This window comes from Megalobrama amblycephala, linkage group LG1, assembly GCF_018812025.1.
Source record: "Megalobrama amblycephala isolate DHTTF-2021 linkage group LG1, ASM1881202v1, whole genome shotgun sequence".
NCBI lineage: Eukaryota > Metazoa > Chordata > Actinopteri > Cypriniformes > Xenocyprididae > Megalobrama > Megalobrama amblycephala.
Window position 1 is genome coordinate 43,471,605 of NC_063044.1, and position 19,981 is coordinate 43,491,585.

The window sequence follows — 19,981 nt, forward strand, 5'->3', positions numbered from 1 at the left end:
TATTCTGACCCCTTTTTTATTACATGAAAATCAATATGCATATGTGATTCATATTACATTTAATGGGTAAATATGAGGTATCAGAAAGTTAAAATGGAAGCACAGATCAGGTGACTACGGGAAGCAGGAAGTTTCTGACTTCACAGCCTCTTCTCTCGATTATACGTCTCTTACTTTAGCTCTCTTCTCACCGACCAGAAGCGCCTGGAAACGCCAAAACACCTTCAGATCATGGACATCTTTTTCCTTATTCAAAGAGTCAAACAACAACAACAACAACAACAACTGGATAAACTCTCGCACGGCTGTTTGTGGTGATTTCCTGCAGATACAGGTGAGTTCAGAGTACACTGGGCTTTAATATGACTGCGTTTTGCTCTTTATTGAGTTTGTTCAAGTTTTTATGAGTTTTAGGGTCTCTTTTTTAATGTTAAGTTGTGTTAATTTCTGTTTTAATGAATCGAACAAACCGAAAGTAAACAGAAAAATGACCATCTCATCTGACATACTAGCTGTGTCCCAATTCAGGGTCCGCGCACTTCGAAGTGCATGAAAGGGGTGGGGTTTTGGAGTGGAGGGTTGCCAGGTCTGCGCAACAAAACCATCCCAAAAGTAGTGTAATCACAGCACAAGTGTAAAAGTATCCCAATCCCAGACATGGCAACAATAGCCGAGCGCCGTTACATGGCTATCGGCTGTGTGACAGACAGCTGACAGTTGACGTTTATGTGTGCATTTTAAAGTTTATGACTTTCATTGGGTTTTGACATGCTTCACTGCCGGCGACGACGGGACACTGAACCAAAATATGTATGGTTAAACTATGTAATGTTAGTTTTATATCATTAGCAACTAGTTAACCTTGTTTGCTTTTTATGTTAAATTATGTTAACTGTGAAAATATATAGCCTACATTCATATTTATGACGCAATTGTTAGCCTATTTTTACAAAAACTGTTTCTACGGGGCCATAATGTAACATAGAAGGTAATGGAGCCCTTTATACATTGTTGTGTATCTTTAGAAATAAATAATGGACAAATGGAGTCTTTAAACGCCTCAGATGTATAGTTATTCGCTGTCAAAGTGACGCCAAAATGAATGGGAGTCAATGGGATGCTAACGCAAGTGAAGTTCTGCTACAAGATGGCGGCACGCGGCCGACTTCAACTTCCGGTCGACTTCCTTGGGCACTGCTCAAGACCAGTGTTGGGGAAAGTTACTTTTAAAAGTAATGCATTACAATATTGCGTTACTCCCTAAAAAAGTAACTAATTGCGTTACTTCGTTACTTTTTATGAAAAGTAATGCGTTACTTTACTTTTGCGTTACTTTTTCTCACCAGGGCTGGGCTTGCTTGTTTGTTTGTTTTTTAATAACAACAAAAACGTTCTATTTTGGCAAAAAGGCCCTTTCACACCAAAAGTGAAATCAATAAGCCTTAGGCTGAAGGAAAAGCATATTTACACCTGTACAGTAGAGGGCGCAGCTCAAACAAACCTTTCAGATGTGCTGCCGTTCTGGATTTAAGAAGAATAGGATACAGGAGAAGGAAGTTCTAGTTCTTATTTCTAAATCTAATCTAAAGTATTTTTGCTTATTAGTATGGTTGAATTGAAGGTCAGCAGCAAAGACATTGGTTAATAATTTAGATTAAATACATAAAGTATATTTGTGTAATTTAATATAGTATTATTACAGGTTTGCAAAAATTCTGAGATTACATTTCACTGTTTTTATTCATTTTGAGGAATACTAAATGTTGGCGTGCAAGTGAGATGAGTAAATGCATGTTCACATTTAGTCTAGAACTACAATAACCACCATTGCTTACACAGCGCACACAATATCTCTGCACTGTATTCCTCTCAACATGGGGACAACATATCAGTCAATAAATGTGAAAAAGTAACTTGCGTTACTTATTTGAAAAAGTAACGTAGATATTTTGTTGTAAATTGAAAAAGTAATGCGTTACTTTACTAGTTACTTGAAAAAGTAATCTGATTACGTAACTCAAGTTACTTGTAATGCGTTACCCCCAACACTGCTCAAGACACTTCGCGGTCTACACTATCCCACAGTTCATTGCGCGCCAGTGACGACAGGAGTTCTGTGTGAATTCACATAAATGTAAGCAATGCCCCGTGTTCACCAATATCAAAATCAAACTGTAATATCTGGTTTTCATAAATACAATATTTGTCTCTGAGATGGAGTGCAGTTGAATAAAATCCTAAAGTAGCCTACTGTATTTTAATTTCAGACTTAAATACAGAATAAATGTATAAATATGAATGTATATATTTTCACAGTTAACATAAATTTAACATCATTTAATATAAAAAAAAACAAACAAGGTTAACTATTGCAAATGATATAAAACTAACATTACATAGTTTAACCATACATATTTTGGTCCAGTGTCCCGTCGTCGCCGGCAGTGAAGCATGTCAAAACCCAATGAAAGTCATAAACTTTAAAATGCACACATAAACGTCAACTGTCAGCTGTCTGTCACACAGCCGATAGCCATGTAACGATGCTCGGCTCATTGTTGCCATGTCTGGGATTGGGATACTTTTACACTTGTGCTGTGATTACACTACTTTTGGGATGGTTTTGTTGCGCAGACCTGGCAACCCTCCACTCCAAAACCCCCACCCCTTTCATGCACTTCGAAGTGCGCGGACCCTGAATTGGGACACAGCTACTGAATCAGGACAACGCGTAGGCTACTTTAACTTTGGTATTCATTATTATTAACAGAAAAGTTCAGCCCCTTTTATTAAATGAATAAAACGCTCTCGATATTTAGACAATCACACTTTTTGATAATTGAAATTTTGTTTTCCATAGTGAAAACTGTCCAGGTCATTCTGGCTCCTGAATATCAGACCAGAGAGGAGTTTCTACAATGTGAGTTACATGAAAACACACACAAGTCTAAAATCCAGTCTAGTGGAAGAGTTTGACTGTTTTAATGCATTAATGAAAATAATCATAAACTAATTTTATTATTAATTAGTTGCATCTTTGTGCAGTGACACTTTAGTACTTGGGTAAAGTTGGTTTTATATTCGCACATTCGGACTTCTGATAAATTCAGACTTTCCAATAAATGTGCAATAAATTAATGTTTGCGAATTTTAAGCAGCTACATGATATTGACAACCAACGATTGTCAACTTACAACATTTTTCACAGTCGATCAAAATAGGCAAGTATTGTTTTAATGGCATATTTACTTGTGAATGTCCAATGAAGTGTGATTAACAAGGCTTTTGAATACGAATGTCCGAATGTGTGAATATAAAACCAACTTTACCCAAGTCACATAAGTGATGGCATTTAAAAAAAAACACATGTAGCCAGACATTTTATATAGCAGCAAGCAAGTTGACATTAAGCTTGGGTTGAAATAGATTGCAGTTTTATTGATGCATTGATGCATTTTATTAGATGTACTCTCATTATTTGCTTATAATCACATTGATGGCTCAACTGGACTGAAAAGTTTCTGGTTCAGTTTCTGAACACGGAGACCGACACATATGTTGAAATATGTTGAATGTACCTTTGCACTCTGAATGTATGAATCAGAGTGCAAAGGTCAGAGTTCATACAGTATAAACAGATCTTTAAGAATGGGATTCATTCAGATTGATGTTTGCGTGTAAAAAAAAAATAAACAATTATGCATTTATCTTCATTAGATTTCCACCTGTTGACTCTGGATCCGAACTCAGTGAATAATTGGCTTCGTCTGTCTGACGGAAACACAGCAATCGCTTTCGCTGATACATATCAGCCGTATCCTGATCATCCAGACAGATTTGATTGTTGGACCGAGGCGCTGTGTGTGGAGAGTGTGATTGGACGCTGTTACTGGGAGGTGGAGTGGAGTGGAGATAGGAGATTAGGAGTGGATATATCCGTGACATATAAGAGCATCAGCAGGAAGGAAGAAGGTCCTCCGAGTGCAGCTGGACGTAATGATCAGTCCTGGTGTTTGTTCTGCTCTCCAGACTATTGCTCATTCTGGCACAATAACATTGAGACTGAACTTCCTGTAGTGTCCAGCAGTTTAATAGGAGTGTATGTGGATCACAGCGCAGGGATTTTGTCCTTCTACAGCGTCTCAGACACAATGAGACTCATGCACAGAGTCCAGACCACATTCACTCAGCCGCTCTATGCCATGCTTGGATTAGAAAATAATACAACAGCAAAACTATGTCGTCTGACTAATTAACTCACACAACAGTCTCATGATGAATCATTATCAGTGTCATAGATGTCATAGGCCTTATTTTCTAATCAGAAAAAAAACACTACTGAACACTTGATCACAGATATAATACGAGTTAAATTTCTCATCAGATGAGTAGCTATGGCTGTACTTGAAATGTACAGATTTAAAGTATGTACAGATTTTTTTGGTATTATAATTTATTTGTAATATATGGTCTGACACTTGATAACAGATGCTTTTTTGATGCTCCAACAATGCGATTCATTTAATCTTTAATTTTTATAATTATTTGATTTATAATTTTAATAATGATCATGTTAATCTAGAATCAGAGCTGTCAGAATTATAAAGACTATATAGACTATACCACTTTGACAAATTATGTTTGAAATAACTATTATTGCTTCTTACATCAACATCGAGTAGATCTATTCATGTTTTTAATTGTCTGTATCCTAAAATAAACATTAGGCCTATGTGGTTAAAACACTAAACAGTTGTTATATAGCCTAGTCTATGACAAGCGCTGAGCGCATCCGTCACTGGCTAAGCAAGTCGGAATCTCGTAATTACGGTAATTCCGACAGCACGTGAACTCACCTTGATGCCATAAGCGTGACGCGTCGGGTTGATCACCGATCGATCAGCTGCGCGTGGAAACGACACACACACACACACCTACACACCTTCAGATCGATTTACGAGGATCATTTGTCCTTTACTCAACTAAAAGGTCAAACAAAAACGAATAAACGCTCGCCGAAATCACAAAAAGCGCTGTTTGTGGTGATTTTCTCTAGACAGGTGAGTTCAAAGTCCGACTGGATAGTGAGTTCACAGAGTTAAAATGACCGTGTTTTGTTTTTTATTATCTAAGTTTTAGTGATTAGATTATTAAAGTTTTGGTGCTAGTTTTACGATTTTTAGAGTCTCATTCTAGTTTCGGGTTTTCTAACTTAACGCAGTAGTAGCTAAACACAGGCCTAGCTGTCGAAATGTTTCATTTGACAGTATTACGGTTTTGATGGAAATTATTTCACTAATTAAAACATTTAGAGCTACATTACTGCTCAGAAAGCAGGTCAAATCAGTCAAACGTGTTTTTCTTAAAATTAAAAAGTTTGGCTGCAGGTATTATTGAGATATTGGACTTGGGTAAAGTTGGTTTTATATTCGCACATTCGGACTTCTGATAAATTCAGACTTTCCAATAAATGTGCAGTAAATTAATGTTTGCGAATTTTAAGCAGCGACATGATATTGACAACCAACGATTGTCAACTTATAACAATTTTTCACAGTCGATCAAAATAGGCAAGTATTGTTTTAATGGCATATTTACTTGTGAATGTCCACTGAATGTCCAATGTAGTGTGATTAACAAGGCTATTGAATACGGATGTCCGAATGTGCGAATATAAAACCAACTTTACCCAAGTAGATATTGGAGCGTTAATGAAAACTGCCCAAACTCACTCTTTATATGTAAAGGCTTTTTATCTATCGAAGAATATATATATAATATATACACACACACACACACACTACCGTTCAAAAGTTTGGGATCTGTAAGATTTTTAATGTTTTTGAAAGAAGTTTCGTCTGCTCACCAAGGCTACATTTATTTAATTAAAAATACAGTAATAACAGTAATATTGTGAAATATTATTACAATTTAAAATAACTTTTCTATTTTAATATATTTTAAAATATATTTTATTCCTGTAAAGCTGAATTTTCAGCATTATTACTCCAGTCTTCAGTGTCACATGATCCTTCAGAAATCATTCTGATATGATTTGCTGCTCAAGAAACATTTCTGATTATTATCAATTTTGAAAACAGTTGTGTACTTTTATCTGAAATACAAAGTAACATTACTTTGTAACATTATAAACTACCGTTCAAAAGTTTGGGGTCAGTAAGAATTTTTATTTTTTTTAAAAGAAATTAAAGAAATATTTTTTTATTCAGCAAGGATGCATTAAATCATTCAAAAGTGACAGTAAAGACATTTATAATGTTACAAAAGATTAGATTTCAGATAAACACTGTTCTTTTGAACTTTCTATTCGTCAAATAATCCTGAAAAAAAAATATTGTACACAAATATTTTGTACAATTGTACACATTAAATGTTTCTTGAGCAGCAGATCAGCATATTAGAATGATTTCTGAAGGATCATGTGACACTGAAGACTGGAGTAATGATGCTGAAAATACAACTTTGCCATCACAGGAATAAATTACTTTGTAAAATATATTCAAATAGAAAAACAGTTTTTTTTTTTTTAAAAATTGTAATAATATTTCAAAATATTCCTGTTTTTACTGTAGTTTTAATTAAATAAATGCAGCCTTGGTGAGCAGACGAAACTTCTTTTAAAAACATTAAAAATCTTACAGATCCCAAACTTTTGAACGATAGTGTGTATATATATATATATATATATATATATATATAGTACCATAATTTTAGGAATTTGCTAAAAAAAAAAAAAAAAAGTGTCTGAGAGTTCAGTGAACCTTGCCGGACGCATAACCTGAGATTGCTGAGTTCAACATGTTCCTGGGTCAACATTTTTCTTGATCCTGGAACAACATTCAAATCAACCAATCAGATTTGAGGGACAAGTTTACAGATTATGTCAAGTTTAGGCTTAAACTCATGAATTAGTGCTTCTACATCAGTGTTATTCATCTATCATTCCCCTCTGATTTCTGGGATAACTTATGGGCAGGGGTAGGAATAGGGTTAAGACTAAATTTTCAAACTAGAATGTTGTTCTAGGATCAACAAAATATGTTGACCCAGGAACACATCTAACTCAGCAATATCAGGACATGCTTGACGGACATAATAGTTGCTTTAATTGGGGCTGTTCTTTTCTTGTCACAGTCATTTACGAGTGATATGTATATTTTAAATTTTAAATGGCACAATTTGGCAAAGTGGTTTGTATCAGTGTATTACTGTCGGTCGTTTAACAGTAATCAACAGACAGATGTTAAACGTTTGGATAATACCCTATATTACCTTACACACATTTACTCTTAAAATTGAAGCATCAAGCTGTAATTCGCACTCAGCTTCTGTGAGCAGTAAATACTTTGATTGGTCATCTCAGTCTTTTTGACATGGATTAGCACTATTAGACCACTAAGATGGAAATTTAAATTTTTAATTATTTTTTTGTCATCCTAATAACATTCAGGGCATTGCCAAGCAGTGTCAAGAGTATCAAATATTGGGGACATGTCCTTCTCAGTGTCTATAGATATTAGTGTGTTAATGCAAACAGCATAGCGCCAACTAAACGCTTGCTGAAATCAGACAAGCAGAAGGCGCTGTGGTGATTTTGTCCAGATACATGTGGGTGAGACTGACCGAGTCACCTGTGAGTCACAGCTGTGATATTCTGACTGTTTTGCTCTGTATTGACGGTTTAAGTTTTAGCACCATTTTTATAGCATTTTAGATTTAGAGTCTCATTCTGAATGTTTGGAGCACTAAGTACATTTATAAACTAATCAACTTTTGTGTGCTCTCCCTCTCTCTCTTTGTTAGTTTATGCAGTGAAATGGCAGGAGCCAATATTTCAGTGGATCAGGATCAGTTCACTTGTTCAGTGTGTCTGGATCTCCTGAGGGTTCCAGTGACGATTCCCTGTGGACACAGTTACTGTATGAGCTGCATCACTGACTGCTGGAATCAGGAGGATCAGAAGAGAATCTACAGATGTCCATTATGCAAACAGACCTTCACACCAAGACCAGTTTTAGCTAAGAATGTGGTGATTGCTGAGATGGTGGAGAAACTGAAGAAGATGAGACTCCAATCTGCTCCTGCTGCTCCTCCTGCTGCTCCTCCTGCTGCTCCTCCTGCTGCTCCTCACACTGGATCTGGAGATGTTCAGTGTGACTCCTGCACTGGAAGAAAAAAGAAAGCAGTGAAGTCATGTCTGGAGTGTCGAAGCTCTTACTGTCAAAATCACCTTAAACAGCATGAGAATCTCTTCAGTAAAAGACACAATCTGATGGACGCTACTGGACGACTGCAGGAGATGATCTGTCCTCAACATGATAAAATGCTGGAAATTTACTGCCGTACTGACCAGCGGTGTATCTGTATGCTGTGTTTGGTGGATGAGCACAAAAATCATGACACGGTGTCAACTGCAGCAGAACGGAAAGAGAAACAGGTACTGCTTCATACTGGATCTTCATGTTGTGATTTTTCTATAAATCAGAGAAACTGCTGCAATTAACTTTGTTTTGACAGAAAATAAAAAAGCCATTCATTTACATGATTATATGAACAAATTAATAATATTTCACAATATTACAGTTTTTACTATATTTTTTACTAAATAAAAACAATTTTGAGCATAAAAAAGAATTCTTTCAAAAACATTTTTAAAAAATCTTACTTTTGAACAGTAGTGTAGATTTAATCATATTTCTGATATGATTCTGCAGAGATATTATATGGAAACACAGAGAGAATTCCAGAAGATAATCCAGCAGAGAGAGGAAGATCTTCAGCAGCTGAGAGAGGCTGTGGCGTCTCATAAGGTGAGTTTGGAGAAGAAGAGAAGTTTGAGTCTCAGTTTGGACTTTCCTCCAGTGCTGGAGCTCTTCTAGTCCCACTGAAGCCACTGTGTGATTGTGATGTGTGTAACAGCGCTCTGCACAGACCGCAGTGGAGGACAGTGAGAGGATCTTCACTGAGCTCATCCGCTCCATTGAGAGACGTCGCTCTGAGGTGAAGCAGCTGATCAGAGATCAGGAACGAGCTGCAGTGAGTCGAGCTGAAGAAAGACTGGAGCAACTGGAGAAGGAGATCAATGATCTGAGGAGGAGAGACGCTGAGCTGAAGCAGCTTTCACAAACAAAGGATCACGTTCATTTCCTTCAGGTAACAGAGATCTTCTCAAACACTGAGGATTTTAACAAGCGTCTGGAATTACAGGGAGTTTGTGTTTTTGTGTCTGTAGAGTTTGTCATCTGTCTCTAGATTAACAGCCTTAGCTGTCAGTTCTCATCTGTCTCTTGATGCTGTAGTGAAAACTGGATTTCAACTCAGAGAGGAACTGCAGCAGTTCTTCAGAGAGACTGTAGAAAACATATCTAAAAGAGGTAAATATTTGTAAATATTTATTGCCAGAAATGAGTTGAACACCATATATATATATATATATATATATGTGTGTGTGTGTGTAGTTTAATTTAGTTTCTTTGTGAGGATTAAACTGCAGATGTGTTTTGGTTTTTGTAGTGAAAACCATCCAGCACATTGGCACTCCTGAATATCAGACCAGAGAGGAGTTTCTACAATGTGAGTTACAATGAAAAACATCTTGGTTATGTATGTAACCTTGAAGGAGGGAATGGAGATGTACGTCAGAAGTGAACCGAAAAATTGGGATATTGCTAAAGAGCCCTCTCACCTTCGAGTGTAACTAAATGAGCCAATGGAATTGGCGTGCGATATTTGCATACCGCGCACTGCCCCCGCAAGGCGGGTATAAATACAGAAGCGAATGCAGTCGCACTCTGTTTTTCGATGAGGAGACAACTTGAGTTGGATGCTCCAGCCTGGCACAGGGGGAGACACATCTGACAGGAACAGCAGACCGTGCTCTGCCAAGGGAAAGACACAGGCTCGCCGTAGGGAGTTTAACCATGGACAATACACATATGGGACTGCTAACGTGAAGGGGTCACAACATATGGCACCCAGCCAAACATCAACATCAGAGACAGATAGTTGGCCTGGCAACAGACACTCCGCAATGTCCGAGCCACGGGGGGTGGCGGAGGAACTCAACAGGGTTCGCCAGACGGGAACACACTGGAGCAATCGATGCACATATCTGGCCCAGGTGGCGGGAGTGGCATAGCAAGCCGACACTAGAACGGGTCCTTCACGTTACTGGCTACTGGAAGCGAGTACACAGGAAGATACCGGTTCAACATGAAGGCTATAGAATCTAGCAAACGTATTAGGTGTCGCCCAGCCCGCAGCTCTACATATATCTGTCAGCGAGGCACCATGCGGCTGCACCCAGGAAGAGGCCACTCCTCTAGTGGAGTGGGCTTTCAACCCAAGCGGGCAAGGCACGCCTTGGGACTGATAAGCCAAGGCGGACAAGGCGGATTTAGTCTCCACTTCAACGTATAGAGGTTCCTCTATGTGTCTACATCCGACTGGGGGAAATCACTTAGAATCTCCGCGTCCCATTCAGGGACCAGACATGAAGATTCCAAAGGTCTGGATGCGGGTGCCATAGGGTGCCCCATCTCTGAGTCAGAAGGTCCTTCCTCAGAGGAATGGACGAAGGAGGTGCTATCGCGAGGAGCGTCAGTTCTGGAAAGCAGGTCAGAGTGGGCCAATACGGAGCCACTAGCAAGACCTGCTCCTCGTCCTCCCTGACTTTGCATAGTAGCTGTGCGAGTAGGCTCACTGGGGGAATCGCATATTTGCGTAGACCCTGGGGCCAGCTGTGTGCCAGTGAATCCGTGCCGAGAGTACCCTCGGTCAGGAAATGGAACAACTGGCAATGGGCTGTGTCCGGAGAGGCAAACAGATCTATCTGTGTGGCTCCGAAATGCTGCCAGATCAGCTGGACCACCTGGGGATGGAGTCTCCATTCGCTTGGAAGCAGAGGCTGCTGTGAGAGCTTGTTGGTTGCACGGTTGAGCATGCCTGGGATGTGAATGGCACAAATCGACCTCAGATGCTTCTGACTCCATAGCAGGAGATGGCGGGCAAGTTGCGACATGCGACAGGAGCGTAGACTGCCCTGGTGGTTGATGTACGCAATGGTCGCAGTGCTGCCTGAGTGGATCAGTATATGCTTGTCTGACAGTAGCTCCTTGAAGCAGCCCAGCACAAGATGTAGTGTTAGCAACTCGAGGCAATTGATATGCCAATGCAATTGAGGCTCCGTCCACAGACCCAAAACTGCATCCCGGTTGTACGTGGCTCGACCACAGCATGCCTGGACACTTGTTCCAGGGGAACTCCAGCCCGCAGGAATGAAGGGTCCGACCACTGAGTTAGGGTGTGACGGCAGTTTAGTTATAGAAACACGGAACGTACCACGCTGCAGCGGGGCCGCTGTCCTGCACTTGAGTGAACTCAGGCAGAACTCAGGTGACAGGGCCAGCCCAAAGGGTAGGACTTTGTACTGATATGCCCGACACTCGAACGCAAACCGTAGGAAGGGTCTGTGTCGAGGCAGAATCGAGACATGAAAATACGCGTCCTTCAGGTCAATCACTGCAAATCAATCCTGGGGACGGATGCATTCGAAAATGTGTTTCTGCATAAGCATCTTGAACGGCAGCCTGTGAAAGGTTCATATCGGCTGGAGGGTCCGACTCGATTGCATCCTTCGCCAGGAGGACCGCAATCTCTGCCCGGAGAACAGGTGCATTGTCCAGAGACACGCGAGTGTAGTAGACACCCCTGAAGACCGAGGGACGCCGGGCGAACTGAATCGCATAGCCAAGTCTACGAATGAGCCAGCAGGACAGGCTGGGAAGTGTTAACCAGGCCTCCAGACTCAGAGCCAGCAGGACTAAAGGCACCACAGCGTACCTGGCGTGGGGCAGCGAGGCAGAGTGCTGGGACCCGAGTCGGACGGCATAGCGGCCCGAAGTGGAGTCGGACTCCACAAGGTGTCAGTGTGTATGTGAGATGGCGCAAGAGAGGCGGTCTCGACATCTGCTGGCGAGGCGTAACGTCGCACACTGCCAACCGTGCCGTCTTGGGACCTGGAGGATTGGGAAACAGCTCTTTCTGTGAGGAAGTGGGTGGAACAGAATGAAACAAAATCCCGCCGGCCCTCTTCCGGGGGAGGGAGTGATGCAGGCATTGGCTCCCGAAGAACTGTCTTCCTCTCCTTCAGGTCGCCCGCCTGGCTTGGCTGTGGTCTGAGCGGGCTGGGCGCCGCATCCGCGACCGGCTCCCTGCTGTCTGTTAGGTGGAGGCTGCTGCTTGGCAGACTTGGCAGGGGCGGAGGACGATGCAGGCAGGCGCCCTCAGCAAGGAGCAGACTGAGGAGGTCCGGCCGGTAGTGGGGTGGTGGCAGAAGCCAGGGCAGGATGTGCTTGATTGCATCAGTCTGCTTCTGCGCAGCCGAGAACTGCTGGGCGAAGCTCTCGACCGCATTGCCGAATAGGCCAACCTGTGACAAGGGGGAGTCCAGGAACCGATACTTACCGGTCTCCCTCATGTCGGCCAAGGTCAGCCATAGGTGGCATTGCTGGACCACGAGTGTGGCCATTGCTTGACCAAGGGAGCATACCATTACCTTATTCGCCCGGAAGGCAAGGTCAGTGGCGGCGTGCAGCTCCCCCAGCAGCTCTTGGTCAAGACCAAAATAGGGCATGTCCATGAGCGCCTTGTCCTGATAGACCTGCAGCAGGGCCATGGCATGCAGGGCAGAGGCGGCCTGTCCACAGGCTCTGTAAACCTTCTCTGTAAGACCAGAGGAAAACTTACAGGCCCGGGATGGGAGACGCGGTTCACCACGCCAGTCAGCGGCAGTCGGACACAGTTGCATCGCAATGGCGCACTCGACTGGAGGGATCCCGGCATACCCCTTAGCCTCCCCCAACATCCAGAGTGGTGAAGGTGGACGAGGGACCAGGTCTGCTTCGAACATTAAACGGCGTCCTCCACGACTTGGTCACCTGCTCATGCACCTCCGTGAAAAAAGCGTTGCAAACCAACTGGTCCTTAGCTTCCCTACCAGGGCAGGACGCTAAGGACCAGCGCGGGCCGCCCCGAGAAACCAGTCTTCCAGCTGAGAAGGTTCTGGACGCGGTGGAGAATTTCAGACAAGCTTGGGCAACGCTACGGTCCCGGAGGGAGGCAGCGCAGCCGATTCTTCATTTCCCGAGGACTCCAGCTCACCTTCCGATGCCGCAATCGACATCTGTTCGTCCGCAGAGAAAACGGCCGAACGGGGCATAGGGGAGGGGACCCCCGCTCCCTGAGAACCAAGGAACGAGAGTCTAGACCTCAACACTGAGATAGTCATTTTCCCGCCGTGAGAACATGAGGTATCCACAAAAGCTGCATCAGCATGGTGAACACCCAGGCATGTGACACAGTGATTGTCAAGTCAAGTCAAGTCACCTTTATTTATATAGCGCTTTTTACAATGCAAATTGTGTCAAAGCAGCTTTACATTGATAACTGGTACATAATTTTGGCTGCACAGCAGCTTTTAAAGAATAGTGTCAATGCAGGCAGATCAAAGCACTGTTGAATAAATGTCAAGAATACTGTTGAATATCAAATGTCAAGTCAAATGTCAAGTGTCCCCAACTAAGCAAGCCAAAGGTGACAGCGGCAAGGAACCCAAACTCCAACAGGTGACATCAGGTGGCAAACAAGTGGCAAATAGGTGTTAAAATGGAGAAAAAAAACCTTGGGAGAAACCAGGCTTAGTCGGGGGGGGGGGCAGTTCTCCTCTGGCGAACAGTGCTTTGTTACGAATCAGGTTGCTATCATAAGTCTGATAGGATCGCAACAATCAAAGTATTTATTTCAGTTCCATCCAGTTGAGGATGGTATTCATCACACCGGTATGGATGGTTTGTTGAGGAACTGCTACTGGCTGTCGTGTTGATGAGGCCTTCACAATGGATGATCTAGTTGACTAGATCTCTGCTGATACTTCAGGGCTGCGTTGTGGTCGTGTCCAGTTGAGGATCGTATTCATCACGCTGGTATGGACGGTCTGTTGAGGAACTGTGGCACTGGCTGTCGTGTCGATGAGGCCTTCACAATGGATAATCTAGTTGACTTGATCTCTGCTGATACTTCAGGGCTGCGCTGTGGTCGTGTCATGGCGCCGGTCCTTGGTCTCAGCTGGATACGGCCCGGATCTGGATTGTGACCATCAGCGGGGACCAGGGAACGACCGTATCTAGTAACACACAGACGGAATGACATATTGAAAAAGACACAAGTGTCCATCTGTGAAGCTCTTGTAGAAGGGGGGAAAAACAGCTCTTTGTTTTTTTGTACTGAAGCACACAGGGATCAGCTGCGGTGTGACTGCAGGTACACACTGATCGCCTAACAGTCACACACACAAAGGAGCCGGCCCAAATTGCACACCAACTGGCAAACAGTTTGCCTGAAAAAAAAATGTAGTTAAGAGCTCTGTTTAGCTCGCGGCTTTGCTGTAGGGTGCCTTAACACCAGTACAGATTCACAAGAGGCTTTTCAAAGGCTTGAACAGTACACTCAGAAGTCAATAGCAGGAACACCATTTGGCTCCGAAGTGAAAGACAAAGTGCGACTGCATCCTCTTCTGTATTTATACCCGCTTTTTGGATATTGCATGGCAATTCCATTGGCTCGTTTAGTTACACTCAAAGGTGACACGTCTCTCTAGCGATATCCCAATTCGTCGGTTCACTTCTGACATACGTCATACGTGACTGACTGAAAGGGAACACAAGTCTAAAATCCAGTCTAGTGGGAGAGTTTGACTGTTTTATGTAACGTATGTTTGCACAGACGTATCATTCAGGCAGAGATCACCAGAGAAAGAAAGTGCAATAATATTGAGCAAAACATTAAATTGAACAAAAATTGAACAAAAATAATCTTACATGAACCATATTTGGCATTTGCAACACATGCTATTTTATCATGAATAGGTATGTAAATCTTTTAGCCAACAGAAAAAAAAAAAAAAAATTACAGTGTAATTTGGCATACAGTGTAAACACAGTGTAATGTTTATAGGTGGTGTCTACATTAAATGCTTAGTTTATACCTGTTTTGCACGTTCAGCATTCAGATTCATACATTTCCATTTTTTCATAACATTTAATTTGCAAGATGTAGAATAAGATGTAAAGTAAGGCATTTTTAGTTTTTTTTTTTTTATCAGAATAATCAGTTGTTAAAATTCTTACTGATTGGTATGGATTGAAGTTTCATATGTGTTAGAGACACATTTTATCATTATAAAATGATAATAGTTTTACATATTTTTTTATTTTATATACACTGCAAAAAATGCTGTTCTTACTTAGAATTTTTGTCTTGTTTCCAGTCTAAATATCATTTTCTTGACAAGTATAAATTATTTTCTTGTTTTCAGGAAAAATAAGTCAAAATTAAGTGAGTTTTTCCTTAAAACAAGCAAAATAATCTGCCAGTGGGGTAAGTAAAATAATCTTATCTCAAACCAAAAATAAGATATATAATCTTGTTTTCAGTTTGGACTAAGATTATTTTACTTACCCCACTGGCAGATTATATTGTTTGTTTTAAGGAAAAACTCACTTAATTTTGACTTTTTTTTCCTAAAGACAAGACAATAATTTATACTTGTCAAGAAAATGCTTCTTGATCTAAGAATTTTTAGATATTTAGACTGGAAACAAGACAAAAATTCTAAGTAAGCTCAGCATTTATTGCAGTGTATGATTTAATACATATTTTATAATGGTTAATGTGGTATATAATTGATGGAATGTCATGAATGAATATGTTTATCTCCATCAGATTCCCGTCTGTTGACTCTGGATATGAACTCAGTGAATAACAAGCTCCGTGTGTCTGAGGGAAACGCAGTGATCACTGTCACTGACACAGATCAGGGTTATCCTGATCATCCAGACAGATTTGATTCTTGGAATCAGGCATTGTGTGTGGAGAGAGTGACTGGACGCTGTTACTGGGAGGTGGAGTGGAGTGGTAAAGGGACATTAGGTGTGGCTATTGCAGTTGCATACAAGACCATCAGGAGGAAGGGAGAGAGTAATGAGATTTTAGCTGGATGTAACAATCAGTCCTGGAGATTGTACTGTTCTCCCACTTTCTGCTCATTCTTTTACAATAACATTGAGACCGTCCTTCCTGTAGTCAATGTCTCCAGTAGAATAGGAGTGTATGTGGATCACAGCGCAGGGATTTTGTCCTTCTACAGCGTCTCAGACACAATGAGCCTCATCCACAGAGTCCAGACCACATTCACTCAGCCGCTCTATGCCATGTTTGGATTTGGTGGGTACTCAATGGTGAAACTGTGCTGTCTAACCAAGTAAATTATATAGAGGTTGTATAGAATAATGTGTCATATCACATAATGAATCAGTACCAGTAAGATGTCATGAGTCCTATTTTCTTTTTAAAAATGCCACTAGTGAATGTGCAATAATCACAGTTCTATTAAGAGTAAAATTTCACATTAAATCAGTATAATAATGACTGTAAGAGCTGATAATGAATGCTGAAAATTGGTCTTTTCTTGAAATTTGATGCAAAGCTTCTTTGACTGTCAAAAGTAGCTTTCAAATCTCCCAATAAAATATTTTTTTTTGTGGTAAGAATAAGTTTGTAAATACCTGGGCCCTCATTTATCAATGGTGCGTACGGACAGATTTGTGCGTAATGAGTGCCTAAGAACAGTTTCACTCAAAGTGTGGGATTCACCAACTTGTACTTGTACGTAGAAATGTGTGTAAATATAAGCACACCTCTGAGCATGCTTACGCAGAGAATCTAACGCAGAGAAAAATGTTTGTCTCAGTGCAGTGGCTTATCTTGCATTATTCAAAGACTTGCCAAACAATGAGCTCCGCAGAGAGCTCGTTTTCCAAGATCGTTGATCGATGCCATTATTGTGGTGAGGAAAAAACATAATTATGTGATTTTTAAAGGGAAGGTTTGTCACTATATATCAGGGGTGTCCAAACTCGGTCCTGGAGGGCCACTGTCCAGCAGAGTTTAGCTCCAACTTGCCTCAACACACCTGCTTGGAGGTTTCTAGCCTATAGTAAGGCCTTGATTAGCTAGTTCAGGTGTGTTTAATTAGGGTTAGAGCTAAACTCTGCAGGACAGTGGCCCTCCAGGAGCAGGATTGGACACCCCTGCTATATATGGTTCATTGGAGGCATTTCCAATGACCGTTGCTAATGACCGTGAATGTGAACGAGCATGGTACTTACACACGTGTGATTTATTAACAATGATTGCTTACTCATGTGCTTAAGAACTGCGTGCGCACGTTTGATAAATATGGGTTTTCTTGTACTTAGGCACATTCTAAATTTCATTCTGTTGTACAGGTCCTTCTCAAAAAATTCATTTCAAAGTTCATTCAAAGTTCATTATTTTCATAATGTAATGATAAAAATTAAACTTTCATATATTTTAGATTCATTGCACACCAACTGAAATATTTCAGGTCTTTTATTGTTTTAATACTGATGATTTTGGCATACAGCTCATGAAAACCCAAAATTTCAAAATCTGAAAAAATTAGCATATCATGAAAAGGTTCTCTAAACGAGCTATTAAAGGCAGGGTAGGTAAGAAATTTTGTTCCAAATTTGTTTAAACTTTCTATATATATACATGCATAATTAAAATGTAAGAACTCTGATAAAAAGAGTATAAAAATCGAGTGACTCTAGACCGTTTAATCTGTATTAAACACAGCTCATTATTTCCATCCGGGACGAAACATAGGATTGGCTTAGGCGGCTGTCACTCTCTCGCAACCATGGCAACCACCCTTTTGCCACACATGACCTGCCCACTTGCGCGCGCACGTTTGATTTGGGGAATCCAAGAGGCACGGATCCTAGGAATACCAAAACAATGGCAGAGAAACAGCAAGCTAAATTCACAGTATCGGCCTATGCAGTTAGTGAAGGCAAACCAGGCAAAAAAAGGAAGACAGTAACAGTACAAGAAAAGGCAATGAACAAAAAGTCTTTGGATAAACAAAGAAATAAAACGCGAGTTAATATCGGCGTGGCTTTCCAGCGATGGCGAGAACTGAGGGAACTCAAGGGGCTGAAAAGTGACTCCTTGATGGCTTTATTTCTGCTGGACAGGTAAATCTTTCTTTTTGTATTTTGATCATACATATTTTTTTGTTTATTTTTTCATGAAGCATGTGTCATTAGCACACGTAGCTGCGTAATATAGCTAACATAACATTACTTAGCGAGCCGTAGTAGAGACGATAAATAATGATAGCTATAGTGTTGAATTGTGCATAATTTTACCCTCTGTCTAAGTCTTTTACCATGTTCACCTGCAAGTTTACCTGCACGTTTTTTTCGCCTTTGTTTTGTTTTTATATTCTCTACCTATGTTTACTGATGTCTTTATCTTGTATCTGTGTGTGTCGTACACACTTTGTTGTATGTGTGTGTTATTATTTTGTGTCTGCAATGCAGTTGTGAGTTGATATTTGAGTGTATGTTACTCTGTTGATCTGTAGAACAACGTATATGTTATGAATCTTACACGAAATTCATCTTCATCACAGTGTAAATGATGGTAATGGAAAAACGTGTATCATGCAACCTGTTTTTAGCTTTGCCTTATAGATAACTAGCTCGTTAGCGAATCAAAAAATATATATTTTAAACTTTACCAATATCAATATGCTAGCTTGATAGTGAGTACTAAAATACATCTTGTTTGTTTATCTTCATAATTTTAAAGTTATTTTTATTACATGTGATTCTGACATGATGTCACTACATGCACTGTGCTCCTTCCTCTCCGCTCGTCTCAGGTAAATAATGCGTCTTCCAGCTCAGTGGTCGGAGTCACACGTTCATGCGTTTTGGGGGCGTGGCTTTGGAAGGAGCCCAGAAGGGAGGGGGTGGAGTGAATGGAAATAATGAGCTGTCTTTAAAACAGTCGTGAGAGGTCTACAGACACTCGATTTTTATACTTTCTTTTTCAGAGTACTTACATTTTTAATTATGTATTGATATATAAATAAAGTTTAAACAAATTTTGAAAAAAAGTTTTTTATACATTTTTTTGCCTACCCTGCCTTTAACCTAATCATCTGAATCAACTAATTAACTCTAAACACCTGCAAAAGATTCCTGAGGCTTTTAAAAACTCCCAGCCTGGTTCATTACTCAAAACCGCAATCATGGGTAAGACTGCCGACCTGACTGCTGTCCAGAAGGCCATCATTGACACCCTCAAGCGAGAGGGTAAGACAAAGAAAGAAATTTCTGAATGAATAGGCTGTTCCCAGAGTGCTGTATCAAGGCACCTCAGTGGGAAGTCTGTGGGAAGGAAAAAGTGTGGCAAAAAACGCTGCACAACGAGAAGAGGTGACCGGACCCTGAGGAAGATTGTGGAGAAGGACCGATTCCAGACCTTGGGGGACCTGCGGAAGCAGTGGACTGAGTCTGGAGTAGAAACATCCAGAGCCACCGTGCACAGGCGTGTGCAGGAAATGGGCTACAGGTGCCGCATTCTCCAGGTCAAGCCACTTTTGAACCAGAAACAGCGGCAGAAGCGCCTGACCTGGGCTACAGAGAAGCAGCACTGGACTGTTGCTCAGTGGTCCAAAGTACTTCGGAAATCAAGGTGCCAGAGTCTGGAGGAAGACTGGGGAGAAGGAAATGCCAAAATGCCTGAAGTCCAGTGTCAAGTACCCACAGTCAGTGATGGTCTGGGGTGCCATGTCAGCTGCTGGTGTTGGTCCACTGTGTTTTATCAAGGGCAGGGTCAATGCAGCTAGCTATCAGGAGATTTTGGAGCACTTCATGCTTCCATCTGCTGAAAAGCTTTATGAAGATTTAGTTTTTTCAGCACGACCTGGCACCTGCTCACAGTGCCAAAACCACTGGTAAATAGTTTACTGACCATGGTATTACTGTGCTCAATTGGCCTGCCAACTCTCCTGACCTGAACCCCA

General features: G+C 41.2%; 2 protein-coding genes across 3 annotated transcripts in view; both read left to right on the plus strand.

Annotated features, from left to right (window-relative positions):
• LOC125270650 (tripartite motif-containing protein 16-like) overlaps positions 1-19,981 on the plus strand; it is a 59,404-nt gene that overhangs the window by 18,220 nt on the left and 21,203 nt on the right. The gene's annotated exons all lie outside the window — the stretch shown is intronic.
• Positions 207-16,593, plus strand: LOC125270632 (tripartite motif-containing protein 16-like). 2 transcript variants are annotated; one of them, XM_048194452.1, is made up of 8 exons: positions 238-334; positions 2,861-2,920; positions 7,825-8,458; positions 8,736-8,831; positions 8,941-9,174; positions 9,254-9,395; positions 9,535-9,594; positions 15,802-16,593. In XM_048194452.1, the coding sequence occupies exons 3-8, from the start codon at positions 7,838-7,840 to the stop codon at positions 16,341-16,343; spliced, it is 1,695 nt and encodes a 564-aa protein (XP_048050409.1). In that variant the 5' UTR covers positions 238-334; positions 2,861-2,920; positions 7,825-7,837; the 3' UTR covers positions 16,344-16,593. The 2 variants fall into 2 exon arrangements, 1 of the variants encoding a protein (XP_048050409.1); XR_007185397.1 differs by lacking the exons at positions 7,825-8,458; positions 8,736-8,831; positions 8,941-9,174; ... (1 more) ...; positions 9,535-9,594; positions 15,802-16,593 and adding an exon at positions 3,718-4,001 and having other exon boundaries at positions 207-334.